Source organism: Triturus cristatus, chromosome 7, assembly GCF_964204655.1.
Source record: "Triturus cristatus chromosome 7, aTriCri1.1, whole genome shotgun sequence".
NCBI lineage: Eukaryota > Metazoa > Chordata > Amphibia > Caudata > Salamandridae > Triturus > Triturus cristatus.
This window is the reverse complement of record NC_140590.1, coordinates 158,059,555-158,078,772: the sequence shown is the minus strand read 5'-3', so window position 1 is coordinate 158,078,772 and position 19,218 is coordinate 158,059,555. Positions and strand designations below refer to the sequence as shown.

Below are 19,218 nucleotides of genomic sequence, written 5' to 3'. Positions count from 1 at the left end.
GTTGTTATCCTTGACTAATATCTGAAAACCACTTTGCTCATTCTGTTTGTACACACCAATTCAGTTTTGCCACTTGCGGCTAGAATAAGAGCTTGACGGACAGGGTAGCGTACACTATCCATCAAACCCATGGTCTGCACGCTCATTTAGGAGTCGAGCTGACCATCTTTCCAATGGCGATGCCTTCACTGATTCCGCCATGTGGATGCTTACTCCAATGGAATAGCGGATGTTGGAATATGGAAATCAGGCTGCACACCCTATTTAGAGAAGACGATCTGATGAATTTGTTTTCTGTCTGAAACCCCCCCACCACCCACGTGTAAGAATCAGTTATTTGTTTTTCAACAAAAAAAACTACAGTATCATATACTCTGGACTTGCATCAACAACATACTTTTATTGTTCTCAGCTACAGGCACACACTTTAAAATAATTACACAAGCCACTTACTTCCATAGGTCCATTTGATCTACAGACTAGTAGAAATATAAAATAATACATTTATAGTATACGATATAATTGTCAGTGTAAAACTAGGACTAAAAGAACCTGACTCAATTCAGGGAGTGTCAACTGACGATATCAAGAGACCCGATTTAAAAGAAGAATGAATAATCTTCCATATAATGTCTTAGAAAGAACATAACCCTTCCAGTACAATACATCAAGGTCTACAAGAACCCTTCCTCCTGGTAGGCCAGCCTGGCAATATGCAAGATGCGATAGAGTAAAATTAAGGAATAATCAATTCTGTAACAAAGTTTAAGAGCTTGCTGAATATAGATAAAGTGAAATGTTACACATAATAGTAAGGGCAATTTACTAAGCTAAGCGCAAAAATGGCATAAAACGCAAAACCTTACCTTTGCGCCAAGACTGCAGTGATGATAATCACTACTCGGTAAGGTCTGGACCCAATTTGCTATATAAATTATTTTTAAGAGTATCCAACCCGATTTTAAATATAATGTGTAGCATACCGCTGGAAAATAACAATAGAAGTATGGTCCTACCCAATATGATCGCAATTATTAAGAACATTTTAAAGCCGTGAGCCAAAACAGGCCAAGTTAACTGTTTTCCTATGCTTCTGGGCCAAAATTCTTCCTGAATTAAATTCAGAATTTTGGAACTAAATGCAGCAGGATTATTCCGCAGCTGGAGGAGATTCAGGTCTGCAAGAGTAGTCGAGACATGCGATACCCATTGTTTTTAGACTGCTCTCTCAATATCAGAAATGGGCTTTATACCTAGCTCCAAACACAAAGCTGTCAGTCGGCTGCCACGGTCAGTCTAAACAAGATCTCAAAACATTTTCAATACCTTGTACCTTTTTGGTAATGCCACAAGCCCTAATAAATGGGACTGAAAGTCATTTCTCAATAGTCATCGGGTTTACAGTGGGGCACAATTTATACTGGTTGGACAGATCAATACTGACTTAAGATACCCATCATATACACTCGGCTGTGGTTATTGAAATAAAACATCTGGCAAGAAAATTTAACAAACTAAGTTACCCATCTTTAATCTACGTTCCTATGATGCAGACACACTTTCTATAGTCTTCAGACAACTGTTGCATGTCACACACTCTTACGTGATACTGCATATGCCATAGAAGCACATGTGAAGTCATGCGCCCTGGAAACCACAAGTTAACATAAATTCATAAACATGCGTCTATATGGGACTTGCAGAGTTCAGGATGCATATCGCGGACATAAGTTGTGACTGGCAACCAGCACTATCCAGCCATTTAAATGGATAAAAAAACAGGCACAACTGAAAACTTTCAGTACTGTTACTTTTATTTATTGTATGAATGCTTTTGACTTCTATACAGTGACATGCTCACTACAAGCATCATTTCTGATGTTGCATTTCCCCCCAACCCATTGTCTAAATTAGAAGTAGAAGACTGTTAAATTTAACAGAATGCGAGTGAATATTCCTATACTGCATGTTGTTCTTTGAGCTTCCTAGTGTGCCAGGTGACGGAGTGCGTCAGGTGGAAGGACCGGCTGTTCAGCTCCCAGATACGGTACTCCACCGTGTTTGACATTGTCTTGGGAGTTTGGGTTCTAAATTCAAAGAATCACTTGTATACGTAATTAGAGCAGAAATTTCACACGCTAAGCCTGTTCTCCAACTATGCACATTTTTTCTAAATAATTCCTATATGTTCTTTTCATCTGTACTTTTTCCTTTGACAGAAGATAGAATTTGCTAAGCTGACGTTGGGCTTATAGCTTTTATGATTACCAAGGATCTCTTAGGTAGAAGGACTGAAAAAAACTCCAGAGACACACAGGACTTTGGAGCAGATTTAGACGAGGCTCAATAGCATGAACTTTTTTCGCGAGCGAGGAGTGGGCAAATGATGAAGCGTGCCACCTTGTGTTTTTAAAGATGAAAGAGATATGTTCTCAAATACCGAAGGGGTTTTCATAAAATGTCAAAAAGCCGAGGTCCCTGTATTACGGCTATATTTCATTTGGGACGTGGACTCCTTACCCTCAGTTAATAAACCATCCCAATTTTCTCCCATGACGTGTGGATATAATTTAGGAGAGGATGCCATGCAGTAATAGGCAAACTTTTTGGGACAAAGACATCAAGCAGCAGTGTCAGCACAACAAGAGTCGAAAGGTAAACGGCCAAACTGGACACACATCGGAGTCCTACACCATCTAACAAGATTATGTTATAATTTTGGCATAGCTGAAACAAAATCATACGTGTTGAAAGTAACTTGAGATGAATATAGCATGTTACAACGCATGCGAATACATCACATGCTATTACAACGCGGTCGTTAGAACAACCGCATTGTTAGTACGCAATACCTTTACATCGCAAGTCATTACAACGACTTGCTGTAGGGGGCGTGCTGGATTTAGGAATAGTATTATTTACTATTCCTAATCCAGTTTGCGCTACAGCAGGGAAGGTGTTGGATTTTATATCCAATACCTTTGCACCTCCTACAGCAAGTCGTAATGACTTGCATTGTAAAGGTATTGCGTACTAACAACACGGTCGTGCAGGGTTTGTGCGTTTCTTTTTAGTGAAAAGGACATTCATTACAGGGGGCTAAGTGAGATTCAGCCGTGCGTGTGAGGGTTGCATTCCTGTAGTCCAATATGAACAGAACCAAAGATTGTGTGGCCTGTTCAAGGTCATTGGGAGGGATGAAGGGTTTGATTTTGTTGAGTAGTTTTAGGTTGTAGAATGCATTCTTCACAGTGCTGCTCCTAATAGGTTTGCTCATTTTTAAACGTGGGTTCACAGTGATTCCCAGGGATTTTACAGAGTTGGCCAGGGTAAGATTGCTATTAAGAGCATCAATGGATTTTAGCCATTCTGAGACTTGGAGGGTCTGCTCATTGTAGGATATAAGAAGGATTTCCATCTTATCTTGGTTGGATTTAGGTGGTTGCGTGATAGCCAGTGCTGGACTTCTCTTAAAGTGTCATTTAGCCTCTGTATGTCTCCAATTGAGGATGTTTCTAGGTAGATCGGGGTATCGTCCGCATAGAGGTGGAAGGGGATGTTGGCTTTTTTGAGTATGGCGATGAGGGGCTCCATGTAGATGTTGAACAGTAACTGACCCTTGTGGGACACCCTAGGTTATGGGGAGTAGGTCAGAAGTGGAATTGTTAATTTGTATTTGTTGAGAGCAGTTTTGTAGGAAGGAGGTGAACCATTGTAGGACCACCACGTCCGATCCGATCCTTTCTTGGAATGAGTTTATGACAAGTTTGTGGTCAAACGTGTCAAAGGCTGTCCATAGGTCAAGGAGTTTGAGTAGGCAGCATCGGTCTACATCGAGTGATTTGTATACATCATCTATAACATTCAGGATTGCGGTCTCGGTGCTGCACCCTTTTCTGAAGCCAGATTGGCGAGTGTCCCGAAGGTTATTGCTGTCAATGTGTTGGTTCAAGTATTTTGGCTAAGAAGGGGAGGTTGGAGACAGGCCTGAAGTTGTTGGGGTTGTTTGGGTCTGTGCCGGCTTTGTTTAGTAATGGCGTGACTTAGACGATTATAAGACAGTCCGGCATGACTCCGGTTCTCAGGGAGCTATTTATAATCTTGGCCCAGAGAGGGGCTAGGGCGTGGTTCCGTTTTTTTGCCAGGTGAGCAGGTATAGGGTCAGCTATGTGGGAGGAGGGTTTGGACCGGTTAATAGTTTCAGTGATGTCTGCTTCAGAGAGGAGACTGAAGGTCTTCCAGAACCTGGGGGAGTGCGTGGGGGGTTGTTTCCTTCCTTACTGGACGGCGGGCTTTCGTTGGGTGACAGGGTGTGGTTGTCAAGGGAGCGCTAAATCTTGGTGATTTTCTCATTAAAGAAATTGGCGGTTGTAACATAGTTCTTTGGAGGCCTGCAAGGTTATTGTGGGTGACTTGAATATTTGTGGTTTAATGATATTGAAGAGTTCTTTGGGATGGTTTTTAGCATGGTCTAATGCGCTGCGGAAGAAGGTAGCTCTTTCATTCCCGATGTCTTTTTATTTTATATTTCCTGCGTTCTGTTTTGAGCTGGTCAAAGTGGGTTATGGAAGGGTTATTCCGCCAAAGTCTTTTGGCTGCTCTGAATTTTCTTCTTTCCAAGTTTAGGTCTATATTGAACCAGGATCTCGATGGGGTGTTCCTGACTGTTTTTTGTTTCAAAGGGGCTACTTGGTCTAGTATGGTTGTAATCGTTGTGTTGTAGTATGTAGTTAGTTTTGTTGTAGAGAGGTCATTCGCAGTGGGGGTAAGTAGTATCCTCACCCTTTCTTCAGGTCGGCAAGGGGAAGCGGTCTTATATTTCACGCCCGATGAAGGGATTCCTAGGTAGGTGATGAGTGGTTTGGTTAATGTGAATTAGAATGATGTGGCAGACTGACCAGTCAACAGGAAGGGTGTGGTTGATAGTAACTGTATCTTCATGAGCTAAAATAGCGTCAAGGATTGAGCATCTATTATGAGTTTGCTCTTTACAATGCTGGATAAGATTATTATTGAGTAACAGTTTGTTTAAGGATTGGATCAGAGTATTGTTTTCATGGTTCCAATGATGGTTGAGGTCACCTAGTATTATGTTGTTGGAGTCCAAGAGTGAGCAATGTGTCATCAGGTCAAAGATGTGTTCTCCGAATGGGGTGTGTTAACATAACATAATATGTGTATTTGTAAAGGGCAGTCACCACAACGGGTACCTTGGCGCTGAATAACAGATGTTTGTTGTTACCCAACTCAATGGTGTTGCCTGGTGGATGGTAGAGGAGATGACAGTACAGCAATTTGTTGTCTTACGTTGTAACAAGGGAAGTTAGATATTCAAAGGTGTTGTAGGTGAAGGTGTCAGTTTCAGTTATGGCAATGCTGTTCTTGTGGATGATTGCAATGCCCCCACTACGATGGTTCTTTCGGTCTTTCTTGATCATTGAGAACCCGGGGGCACTCGCATGTCAATGATTGGGTAGGAGGATTCATTCAGCCAAGTTTCGGTGATGAATGTGAGATCAATGTCATGGTTCAGGATGGTTTCTGCCAGCTCTGTAGAGCGTTTGGTTGCAGATCTGCAGTTTATAAGCATGCAGTTGGTCGTTCCCTTGTTGAGTAAAGTAAAGTATGTTATAGTATGGCCTTTCATTGTATGATATGGTCTGTCTTTGTATGGTATGTTGTGGCAGTCAATGAATGGTATGGTATAGTATGGCCCGTCATTGCATAGCATGGTAAGTCATTTTATAGTATGGTATGTCATTGCATAGTATGGTCTGTCATTGTAGAGTTTAATATGGTATGATATGATCTGGTCTGTCATTGTATAGTATGGTATGGTGTGTCATTGTATAGTATTGAATGGTATTTTTTTTTAACAGTTTAGAATGGTATGATATGATAGACCATGGCATACTATACGACTGGCCATGTCATTGCATATTATAGTATGTCACGTTATGGTATTGCATGTTATTGTATGGTATGGCCTCTTTGTATGGTATGGGCGGTCATTATACGGTATGGTATGGTATGCTATTGTATAGTATAGTATAGTATGGTATGCCATTGTATTGTATGTATGTCCAGTCATTGTATAATATGGTATGGCCTTTCATAGTATGGTATGGCTCGTCACTGTATACTGCGGTGGTATGGCCTGTCATTGTATAGTATGGTCAGGTCTGTCATTGTAGAGTTTGATGTCTGAGAGGCCCGGCTCTGAATTACACGTTTCACAGAATGATTAGGATACATACATGAAATTTGAAAGATAAAAGCTTGAATTGGTTTAGGATGATATTTACAACTAGGTGGGTTTATAGGCAGCCCCAGTACAGTCAGGCTGCGTTGAATTATTAGCCTCTCCATTTAGCTGTGTATCTGGCAGAGCTTGTGTGCCCATTTAAGCGTAGGTGGGCTGGAGCTGGGCCAGGGCTTTCCGTGGCTGTGGGAACAGAGGAGGGGGTGAGTGAATGGTGAACAGCTTGAACAACAGCAAACTCAGTGTGGGGAAAACAAATCGAGACACGCTCACTAATAAATGTTAATACTGCAACAAATATAAAACGGTGAATGTCCAGTGCATTTTTGTTTTTGTATCGCTCTGGTTTTTCATGGCTTTTAATAAAAATGTGCGGCAATCGGCTTTGTGGAACTTCCTTTTGGGCGATTTTCTCTCTTTGCTTTTCGCTGTGAAGTTTTGAGGAAAGCCATTAGAGCAAGTTTATAGCCTTACGTCGTGTCGTCAGCGGGGTTTCTGCATCACAAAAACATGTATTTTTTGTGCAGTTTTAAACAGTGCAAACTCAACTCAAAATGACTAATATGAAGTAATTAGTATATTAAGTGATTTGCCCAGAATCTTAGGATGTTAAGCCGACGTCGAGACTTGAACCTGGTTCCCCAGCACCCTGGTGGCACGTTGGCGATAACGCCGCATCTTTCCCTAATGAAATACAATTACTAAAGAGAATCTTTGCAAGAGAGCATGTGATTTTAGCATGGTGGTACACAGCAGTTGCGATTACGTGCTCATTGCCGTGCTTTGATGTGCTGTGGATGTTACGCTCAAAAAAATAATTTAACCGGCAATGTGACTGAATAAATCCACTTAAGATCCCTTTGCAGAGTGTTAAAAGATTAAAGAATTTTGACAAGATAGAATGAAATAGCCCTGTTTGACTAAGGCACATTCAGGCAGCCCACTGTCGAGGACTGCAATAGAATGCCATTGTTGAAATGTTACATTCCTGTCCAGGTGGGAATCCTGCCAACAGGCAAGACAAGCTGCTGGAAACTGGGAAGTGAGAGGTAGTCACAGGGATGGCAGAGGTGGTCACAGGGATGGCAGAGGTGGTCACAGGGATGGCAGAGGTGGTCACAGGGATGGCAGAGGGAGACTGAGGATGATGGGCAGCCCCTAAGGACAGTACCTTGATCCACTCATTTTCATCCCAATTCACGCAAATTTCAAGTGATGTTTATGTGCATTGCACTGTCTGATTCTCCTGTCCAAACACACCCTCTTAAACGGACACACTGCAATCAGTTTAGAACAGCAGCTAGGAAACCAGGCGAGGGGGAAAAGAGGAGGGTGGTGGGTTAAAGGTGTTGGAGAAATAGCACCTCGATCATTTCGGGAGCAGCGGACAGTCACTTATTAAGTTTGATTAATCTGTGCTTGGTCCCTGCTCCACCAAGGCAAACAGAACAGACGCTTGGGTTGCGCTGGTAAGTTAGGAGGCAGCAAAGGAGACGGACGCTGGAACCAATAAATGGTAAGCAAGGGAGGGCTGCAAGTCCCTTACAGAAGACAATAGTGTCGCAAACAGGCGCATGTGCTCGCAGGATCGACCCAAAATAGAAAAAACATGTAGGTGAGTCAAACACAGAAAGTGAGGAAAGCAGGTGCCAGGGTACGGAGATGAATCCAAAGCCATCCAATCTGGAGTAAGAATTGGCTTTGTGGAGTACTGTATGCAAAGCTGTCTCCCAACACACAGCTGGAATGGTCTCTAGCGAGGTCCCAAAAAGGCAAGACCTAATTTCATTGCTTTGATATTATCAGAAAGTGGAATATGCTGTATTTTTCAGACTTTGAACTATTTTAAGAGCCAATGATTTTTCCGACTACTACAGGCACTACTCCGTAAAGGGCACCTGGAGCATTCATTTGGCTACAAGCCTTTAATAATGGCTTACCAGAAATACCTATAAAACCTAAAAGTAAATTGAGTCAAGCCAATCATGATTGTAAGAGCATTAGTTCTGGCATATTCGTCACGAACAGGACAATTAAAATTCCCCTGAAACTCCGATATTTATAATAGCCCTGCACAGAAGTTTTCAAAACCTTCAGCCTCCCTAGGTAGAGCGGTCACGAGACTGGAACCAGCCATTCTTGTAACATTGGACGCAACCATGGCGTTCAATACTAATGAATGGCCTCATCTCCTAGCTGTGCTCTGAAAAATGGGGTTTGGTCCGGAATTTATTCAGTGGGTACGCCTCCTGTACTCGATGTGATTGGCACAAGTTGTGGTTAATAATAAAAAGTCAGACACATTTGTCCTGAGCTGGGGAACCCATCAGGGATGCCTGCTTTCCCCCCTCCTGTTTGCTTTAGCATTGGAACCGCTGACGGCCTGGATCCGATGGGATTCAAGTACTTGGGGATATTTCTCTCCTTAGACCCGGCACTCTGATACAATAAAAACCTGCTTCCTCCGATATTGAGGTTAAAACGGGATATAGCCAGTTGTAAATCCCTCCCCCTCTCCTTCCTGGGTAAGGATACCCTTTTTAAAATGATGTCCCTTCCCAGTTTCCTTCAAGCACTGCAAAACTCACTCGACCCTGTCCCTCTGACATACTTTAAGGAAATTGAAAGCCTCCAGAGATTTATTGTGGAATGGAAAGTCACGTCTAGCCCTAGGCAAACTCACATTACAATGGTATGATGGAGGCATCAGCCTCCCTGATATAAAGAAATATTACTGGGCTGCGCATCTGGCAGCTATCAATCATGGCACCTACGGCAACCCTGACGACCCAGGCTACGGTATGGATAGGTGGCTTCTCCCGGGAGGGAATAATAGATCACTCTACTCGAAACCTGGCCGGTCTCGCTTGACGGGCCCAACTGGTCATTCGGTAAGTGTGTGACACGCCGCAAACAGATCCCTCGAATGGGAGCATAAACTGACGTTAGCTACCCCCCTGTGGGACTCAGACGATTGGTAATCTGTGGAATTCGAAGGGCTTTGATAAATGGGACCTGATCGGTATCTTACAGATTAAAGATATGTGGGAAAAGGGAGGAGTGAAAACATTTGCTGCTCTCCAAAGCCAACACAAGCTAGCTGACACTGAACATTTCCGCTATACACAAGTTCGCCATGCACTACACTCACTCCTTCCAAAGGGTTCCTTCCCTCCGGAGTCCTCCCTGCTGGAAGATAGGATACTGGATGGCCACCTCCCCGAGAAAACCATCTCACTAATCTATAACAAACTAATATATAACATGGAGGATCCTCTTCTAGTTTTACAGAATAAATGGGTGGCAGATGGTATAGAAATGGATGATGAAGAATGGCGAGAGGCGGTATCCTCCCCCAGGGTAGTGGCAAATCCAGCACGACTTAGGCTGGTTCAGCTTAAAATCCTGCATAGGGTATATATTACTGGACCGTGACTGGTGCAGATGGGAAGAGCGGGTGCAGGGGAATGTCGCAGAAGGTGTGGGCAAATAGGCACCTTTATGCACATCATATGGGAGTGTGCACATATCCAGTCGTACTGGAGGAAAATAGATCAAGTAATGGGGGCCGTATTCGCAGTAGCTATTCACCCGGAAGCACGTAGATGTCTCCTAAACATATGGGAACCTACCGATTTGAATACACAAACACAGTGGGCCACTCTGGGGTTTATGTTGGCCAAAAGAAACCTCGCTCAAGCCTGGGGAGCGGCACGGCAACACCGCCCACACTAGAGGCATGGGAGGCAAGCCTGGACTGGTGCATGTTCAGGGAAAAGACAGTATATGTGCCCCGAGGTTGCCCTAAAAAGTGGTCCCGGATATGGACTCCGTGGAATTCGTATCGTGGAAACATATGTGTTCCCCAACATAGTATTGAATTGGATGGCCTGCTCACTCCACGATATGTCCTTACTGTGTACAATGTGAAAGATTATTGCCTTATTTTGTCATGCCTATACTAATATTGAGTTAATTCTATGACTTATTGTATTTCGATGACTGTTAAATAAGAAGATTTATAAAAAAAATAAAAAAACCTTCAGCCTCCATTCATCCATTTTTCCCAAAAAATACAATTAGTGCTTCCATAGTGTTAATGACAATCTTATTTCTGCTACAATATAAGTTAAGTGCAGACAACCGACAATGCAGTCCAATCAGAGTTACTAAAGCGTCAGGGGATAGCAGTACATTGATATATAACCAAATTAGGAGGAAAAACTTTGAGCCAAGATAGAGTTTAAATGTTAAGTGAGCAAGAATTAGAGCAAAAACGTATTCCCAAACTGCACCTTAGTTCGAGAAGGAAGTAATTTAAATCAACACCAGGACGAATAAGAGATAACCAGTGCTTGAATTTGCTTAACAAGGTACACCAACCACCCAAATCAAACACCACACGGAAGTCCAAAAAAATGCAGCAGTAACGCTCGAAAGTGGACTTCTGCTCAAGAGAACATAACGAGAAGATATGATGCATTGTACTTCAGTTGGGTCTAAACCCAACATCCTTTTTGGAATAAGGTGTAAAGGCGTTGCACAATCTTCAGGATACAGCTAAATATCTTAGGCAATGCATCTAATAAAGAAATGAGATACAAGAATAGCGGTCTATCACCGCCTCCTTTAAAAGGAAAGCGCTGGCAAAGCAAATCGTTCTCATTTTCCTTAACTGGTAATAGCACACAAAATCACAACCAAATGCTTTCTCTATTGCTTTGCCTTTGCATATTTGTCATAAAAAGAAGATACCAATTACTTGAGCACCAACAATATGAAAGGTGGGAGTAGAGCTCCTTTGCTGAACAGACTGCACTAGCAGAGTTAAGCTGTACCCTCAAAGAAGAGAGTTTTAGAAAGAAGTCAGTTGCATTGTAAGTGGTGATCTTTAAAGGCACACACAGCAAAATCCTTTATAGTACGTTTGAAAAAGGTCAGTATTTTCTGCACTGTTGTAAATAAGCTTATGTGAGAAAGCTGTAAGCCCAATATTAACAACGCTGTAGAATACTTTCAAGAGTGATTAGTAAACTGCATTTGCATGACGTGAAGACAAACAGGAAGCACTTCCTAAACAAAAATGGCAAATCAACAATTAAAAGGTCATGATGTCAGTAAGTTAAATACATTAGAGAGCACACAGGGGCGGATTAGGATGTCGGAGGGACCGCCACCGACAGGCCGTTGGTGGCATTCCCACCGACATCCAGTTGAGCGATCCGACCATTATGATGCGGTCGGTCGAACCGCATTGGTCGGACAGACCGCCTGACGCTTCCCGTCGGACTGTTGGTCGGACCGTAGTCCCTACTGAGCAGTGCCTGCTCAGGCACCGATGTAGGAATTACGATGTCCCTTTCCAACAGCCTTTCAATGGCGGTCAGACCACCGTAGAAAGGCTGTCGGAAAGCGACTTTGGGGGTCCCTAGCAGGACCACCTTCCCCCCCTGGGCCTCTGCTATGAGGCCGGGGGGGGGGGGGGGGGCACCTTGGTGCCCCCCCCATATATCTATGCCCTGTGTGCCAGGCACCACGGGGGGCCTGGCACATGATGTAGGGATGTTTGTAAACCGGCCTTTTGCCATTGGGGTTTGTGCTGGGCCATTTCCCGGGCTGCAGCACAAGCCTCAATGGCAAAAGGCATGTTACGGACCACCTACGCGGCGGTCTGATCGTAATTTGGCAGGCAGGACCGCCTACTACCGATCGGCCGGTTGCTTTCCCACAACATGCCATCGTAATCATCTCCACAATGATTACAAGCTACACATACTGCTTCTTGATTACAGTCACCAATGGAAACACAAATATTACAAACCAACAATTCATGAAGTGCCATGGCTCTGAAGGACAGATCATCTAAGCAATGGCAAACCAAGAAAAACGCATGAAAGCTAAGGGCGGAAGCGGGCAGACCCAAAGTCCACTTGCTCTATACTAGTACTGTTCAAATGCACTTCTAAAAAGTATTAGTAGCAAGAGGTTTACCAGACATCTAAGGCAGTCTGTAGCGAAGCCTACAAATAGGTCTTTCCAAACAATCCACCTAACACTGGTTTTGATTCCTCCATGTCCTAAATAATGTACAAAAAAGGTGTGTTCAAAGGATTAGATATTTTCGATAACCATGAATAATATTATGCCTTGGCCACGGATAAAGTTTAAAAATAAATCGCTTTGGGTAAACTTTCAAAGATCAGATGTTAGATATATTTTCTGAAAACAACCCTCACTAAAATAGCGGTTCTGCTGACAAGCAAACATGTGCCTCTCTGGAAACCACACCACTTTACCTTTAACCCCTTGAGTGCCCATGACGAGATGGTCTCGTCATGGGCCGCGGTTGCGCTGTGCCCATGACGAGACTATCTCGTCATGAACCCCGCCCGCTAATTCAACGCCCGGCACAGGGCGGGGAAAGGGCGGGGTACACAAGGGGTTAAGACTACACTTTTAGGGCCTCATAATCTCACCAAGAAGTCTTGGCATTCAACTGGACGCCATTATCGCTGGGACGCTTCACTTGAAGTAGGCGCGCGCTACAAGAATTATTATTATTTGGACACCAAGGTTAGCCATGCAACCTAAGAGATGCTTTTCCAATCGGACCGTTAAAATTAATTTTGCAATTCTTTCCAGTAAACTGAAGCTTAAAGTCAAATGTTTCAGTTCAAATCAATACTAGCCTATAAACAGTGTGTACCTGGGGGACTGTCCTGTTTACAGCAGGTTCACGACGCAGCTGCACAATTAATTGTTTTTGGCCTAAGAAATCATGTTGCTTTGGTTCTGAACTCTTTAAACTAGTTACTAGTATGTAGAAGAATCTTGCTCGAATGTGAGTTACACAAATGACCCGAGTAACAGTTCTTGATTTCTTATTGAGAATTTCAACTCTATGCAACCATCTTTTGCTTGCATTCCAAAATTCAAACGTGAGGGAGGGGGGGGGATGTGTGTAATTAGTGACCTTTATTTTTTGAGGTAAGGAATTTAAAAACTTCAACAGATTACCTCTAATACTTAGGAAAGAAAGCAATTTGTAAATATATAGGAAACAACCGATTGGGTTTCCAGATCTGTTCAACGTTGAACAGTAACTTTCAGACTGTTCTTTACATAATTGGAGCCCTGCGAGTTTCAGAAATACAGCATACAAGAATTTACAAAGGACAGCATAACCTATCTTTATTTTCACAAAGAGTAAAAAGATATTTTCTTGTAAGGTGCTGAAGACTCATGCATAGAAGGTGCCGTTTAGGATTCATGAACATCTGTGTAGACGCCATGAAGGGACCACTAGATTCTAGAGTGCAAACCCTTGCTTAGCAATTTTGGCATTAGATATCTTTTGTTTGTACTGGCCAATGCGGTGCACTAAAAACTAAATAAATAAAAATATATATACATTATATATAGCATTGCTTTGCAGTCAATGAAATTAGCACATTCATAAATTACAATACTCCAAAGCAACAATACAGTAAATATCTACGCCGAAATTTGACCATTGTTATTTAATTATATTTACAAAACACACACACACACACACACACACACTCACACACACAGACACACACACACACAGACACGCGTGTAAATTAGGAACATCTGAAATGCTTTTACCACATTTAGAACATTTGATAGATCAAATGTTAAATAGTGATTCGGTTTTAAATGGTTTTATCAAAGAGAGCATGAGAGGCAAACCACAGGAAGATGGGAGAGGGAGAAGGAGAGGATGGAAGAACAAGGTAGGCAGAGGATAGCAAGGAGAGGGAGGGATAGAAAGACGGGAGAGCGTAGAGGGGAAGGAAGAGGATGCAAGTAAACACAAAAGGGAGAGTAAGCTTACCTTTCTACTGCCATACCTGAGAGTGTCTCTGTTAAGGATAATCAACTGAACACCAGAATGAAGCGGACACTGCAAGATTAAACCCACTACAGCACCTCAAACGATCGAGCGACACCAGAAGCACATGCACAAGCTATTACAACATCCATTCCAAGAAAACAGGTATGCAATACATTTTGTAGAGCATAAATGCAAATGCCTGCTTTCAAAGTTGACTCACACAAACACACAACCATCTTCACCTCTAGAGCAGGGCAGCAACAGCCATCTCGATGCCCAAGTTTACAGGCAACCTGCAGAAGCTACTCATTGCAACACATACACTAAAGGGCACAAGACAGCAACACAACCATTGCATCAACGGTGTTTCAATCAGAAACCTGCAAAGCCAGAGTGCAGAAGTTCATCCTCTCCCCTCCCCTCCCCTTCTTATCTGCAGGTATTGTGAGCAAGACCTCTTCCAAATCATGGTACCAAGCGGTATACACAGCAACTGGATATTCTGCATGAGTAAGCAGAGCAAGAGCTCGCCTCCCACACACCAGTGTACAGACTCATCCAAATGATGCACATCTCCAAGGTGACTGGTCTACATCCCAACAGAAGAGTACCTGTCCACCAAACAGCTGCCAGTTGCGTATGAAAATTCCACTGTACATCTACAAAGCTTCACAGTGACAAACGCTCCACATGCAGCCCCCACACCGATGGAAGGCAGCCTGGGAGGGAATGAAGAGATGTGTGCATTGAAAGCTGTGTAGAGTGGAGTGCACATGCAGCCCCCACACCGATGGAAGGCAGCCTGGGAGGGAATGAAGAGATGTGTGCATTGAAAGCTGTGTAGAGTGGAGTGCACATGCAGCCCCCACACCGATGGAAGGCAGCCTGGGAGGGAATGAAGAGATGTGTGCATTGAAAGCTGTGTAGAGTGGAGTGCACATGCAGCCCCCACACCGATGGAAGGCAGCCTGGGAGGGAATGAAGAGATGTGTGCATTGAAAGCTGTGTTGAGTGGAGTGCACATGCAGCCCCCACACCGATGGAAGGCAGCCTGGGAGGGAATGAAGAGATGTGTGCATTGAAAGCTGTGTAGAGTGGAGTGCACATGCAGCCCCCACACCGATGGAAGGCAGCCTGGGAGGGAATGAAGAGATGTGTGCATTGAAAGCTGTGTAGAGTGGAGTGCACATGCAGCCCCCACACCGATGGAAGGCAGCCTGGGAGGGAATGAAGAGATGTGTGCATTGAAAGCTGTGTAGAGTGGAGTGCACATGCAGCCCCCACACCGATGGAAGGCAGCCTGGGAGGGAATGAAGAGATGTGTGCATTGAAAGCTGTGTAGAGTGGAGTGATAGGACATGTGTTATCAGTAATTTCCCGAAGAGGACTGTAAAAGAAAGACGCAGCACTCTGGATAGCCTATAAAGTCGAACATGAGTTTAATGCAAAATAAGTAAGCAACAAATACAGACAATTGCAGTTTCAAGAGACCAATGCTTAATTAGTTTAAACAAGTAATTGTAAAAGTCATAAGATTTTTGTTCATTCATATACATTTCTCTCAAAGGGGTGAGTGTAGTTCCCTAGAGCTCACTTGAATGTTACACCTATAAGTACACATTGGTCAGTAATGTGGTGCACAACAACATCCACATGCAGAAACCAAAGGAAGGTTCTATATAGGCATCTATATAACCTTATGGTGCACGCAATTGTATACAAATTCAGTCTTCAATCATGGTGTTCTGTCTTGCTCTTTACGAGTGCTTTATTCCATTTTGCATTTAGCCAACATGTGTTTTGTCGAAATCACTTCTTCATCAGGTCTCGATATCCGCGCAATCCACACAGATGCGGTGTGTGCCTGTCCTCAATGTCCCGATTACAGGTCTCCCGCGACGTGTACTCGACGGTTTCACGGACAGGTACATACCGCACTGGGATAGTGCCTCAACAGACCGACTGAAGATTCTGTTATGGGAGTCTCTATCTGCAGTACTTTCGATATAAGCAAACTGCTCTGATATTGAACCCCGATAGTCGTGATTACAATGAAACGTGCTGGCAAAATGCTAAGTGGAATAAAGCACTCGTAAAGAGCAGGACTGAATACGACGACTTTAGACAATTTCTATAAAATTACGTTTGCCATAAGACTGTATAGAAACAATATTCTCTCTGTACAAGTTAATAGAGAGCACATGACAAAACAAGAGTTTAGATAGGATGCCTAATGAAAAATTGCCAGGATCATCTCGTGGGAAGAAATTTGAAGTACTTGACATTATGTAAAAAATAACATTAACGGTAGCTGACCCCACTACATTCTAGAAATCCTTGCTTTGTTGTGCCAACCACAGAATAAGGCGATGCCCTACTAATCCCGGTCAGGGAAGCGTGCAGTCGTAAAACATGACGTGAAATGGTTGCAGTACATTTAAAAGGAGTAACTGAGTATAAATCTCAAGGTTCCAGTGTTCTCTAGGCTGTTATAAAAACGGCATGGTGATTCAATAACAAAACGTAGCGGTACACATTAAGGCTCAAGTGAGAATTGGCATGTATGTAGTACAGTTTCGCAAATTGCCGTGCAAAAAACAAAAAGGATACCAAAGCACGTTGCCTTTTATTATCTTTGCATTCCTGAAAAATGAAACGAGACCAAGAAAGTGAATCAGCACCTGGAGAACTGGCAAAGGGAGACACAATTTAATGTCATCTGTCCTCCACATGCATTCTACCTGCAGATTTCGAATAAGGGTGTACACACACTTGCACTAATCCAACTCTGCCAGAAAATCATCTTCCACTCTAGCTCTTGCCCAATCTTGTCCTCACTGACCAGTTCGCCTCATGTATTGGAGCACATTATTGTGCCCCTGCATCTGCCCAATCCAGCCCAGAAACAAGATCGTTTTTGTTTACCACAACACTAATCTCACATGCTGCAGGATCCCTCAGTGCCCTCCCCAACACAAAGAGCTCACACTTCCTATTCTTTCACCCTTCCTGAACAACCAGGGGTATTTTTTAGGAGGCTACACCCTGCCCCCAACTAAACCATTCCAACTACCTTTACTAAAAACTGAGGTTCTACCTTTTGTCCTCCATGATATCAACCGCCTGTTTCCAAGACAATCCTTCCGCACTCATTCCCCTCAAACTTGAAAACAAGAAAAAATACCTGGCAGCCCTCAATCAATGTAATTACTTCGCTGGCCTTTAGAGTCCAGCAGAAATAACAAAGAAGAAAGTGGGGACTAAACTATAATTCTTCGAGACAAACAGTTTGACCTGTACCAATCCAGTTTCCTTATACCACCTCCTCTCCTGCCAAACGCTCTTTGCCCTGCCTCACTACTTGAACGAGGAGGAGATACTCTACAGGCAGAATCCTAAAGGAGCTTCCATCTTGATTGCGCCAAAGAATATCACATGGACGATCAGATCTTTGTATGGTTCTCTGTGGCATTAAACTGTGCTCAACGCAAGTACTTGCTGGGCCACATCTGGCAGTTGATCTACAATATATCAGTATTTAGGTTCCACACCAGTCTACAAACTTGTTCCAGTGTCCAGCTTATGCAAACTTAGAAGGAGGAAGCGGTCAGAGAGGATGACATCCACAACTTCAGGAACATCAAACGCAATCAACTACTACAGCTAAATCTCCACGCATGGAGGTGAAGATTGTGCAGGTTTGGGTGCAGGACCCTGCCCTGCTGATGCGACATGCGAGAGGAGGTCCTACTGAAGTGGTAGCCTGATCAGAGGACAGATGCTCATGCCCAGAAGTCTGGGGTAGCAGACTACTTGCCCAATCCGGAGCCTTTAGGATGACATGGGCTCGCTCATTCCGCATCTTCTTCACAACTCTGGGCTGGACCAGTGTCCAGGAAAGTGTCCAACAAAGTGGTATCTTGTAAGTCCAGATAAAGATGGTCATCCCATAATGTTGGGGAAAACATCCCCTCATCACCATTAGCAACCCTAAAGGAAGGTTGATTTGTCAGAGTTTGAACCAAAATGTTGTTGGAGTGATGGGCTACGGCTCTGAGATAAAGGCATGGTTCTGTCTGAATGGAATGAGGCCAGGTGAAACAGGATGGCATTAAGACGTGACCTTGGAAGAGGCACAGAAGGATTCAGCTCAGGGAGGACGATAGAAACCGAGCATCCTCTGGTGCCAGCTGCATCAATGTCACAGGGGTCCGTATAGATGCTGGCTGGATCCACATACAAAGGTGAAGAAAGAAAGGTACCAACGTCAGCGTGCACGGGGTGGTGCTTATATGTGCTTCTGTTCATCACTTCCTGGGTAGGAAGAAGTCAGCATCTCGGAGTATTTTAAGGGAGCTGCTTTTAGACATCGCCATTAGAAACTAATGGCGACACACACAACCTAGACATTCCACCGTGCCCAGGGATCGTCCATATAGTCCCAGGATATCACAAAATATCATATAAAGATCCAAGTATTTCAAGTTGGAGAGCAATAATATGGTCTGTTTCAGCCGAAAGTTAAGGTACATTGGTCCACCTTTCTAAGAAGGGTTGTGATTAGCCCACTGTTTCAAAATGTTCTTTTTCCCTGATCTGTTTTGGGGTCTTATTTTCTGCGTCGGGAATAAACAGTCCGCTCCTGAACAAAAGAAATAGTGAAGGTCAGTGAGCCATCCTGAGTACCTCCTTAGTTTACTTTTTGCTTCCCAGGAAAGCATTTATGCAGCATTAGGAAACCGATGGATCCACCTATGTCAGGATCCTAGGCTACATGGCTTGGCCTATTATCGGCTCCCCCACTTCCTCAAAAAGAAAAAAAAAAATCACATTAGAAAGAACTCACCCTGCTTCCGATGGCCTCTTAATACACCTATTCTGATCCTGTCTATCTGGCACCATCACCCAAGCTCCCTTTCACATAAAAACACAACTGCGTGAATCCACAGAAATTGCTGTGGGAGAGCAACACAGAGTATAAAACCTGCTCTGCTGCAATTTTCACATATCTGCGTTGTCCAGGTATTCATATATCAGGGAGTGGAGGGAGGTGCACAGAAAGAGACTGTGATAAGAGACATAAGGAGGTGGACAAGAA

General features: G+C 43.6%; 1 protein-coding gene across 4 annotated transcripts in view; it reads right to left on the bottom strand.

Moving 5' to 3' along the window:
- Positions 1–19,218, bottom strand: part of HAUS5 (HAUS augmin like complex subunit 5) — a 343,036-nt gene that overhangs the window by 244,072 nt on the left and 79,746 nt on the right. For 2 of the 4 annotated variants that reach the window (XM_085615894.1, XM_085615895.1), the window contains one exon: positions 16,731–16,763. The exons of the other annotated variants lie outside the window; for them this stretch is intronic. In XM_085615894.1, the coding sequence (XP_085472020.1) occupies positions 16,731–16,763 (33 nt within the window). The remainder of the gene's footprint in view (positions 1–16,730; positions 16,764–19,218) is intronic. 4 annotated transcript variants of the gene reach the window in all.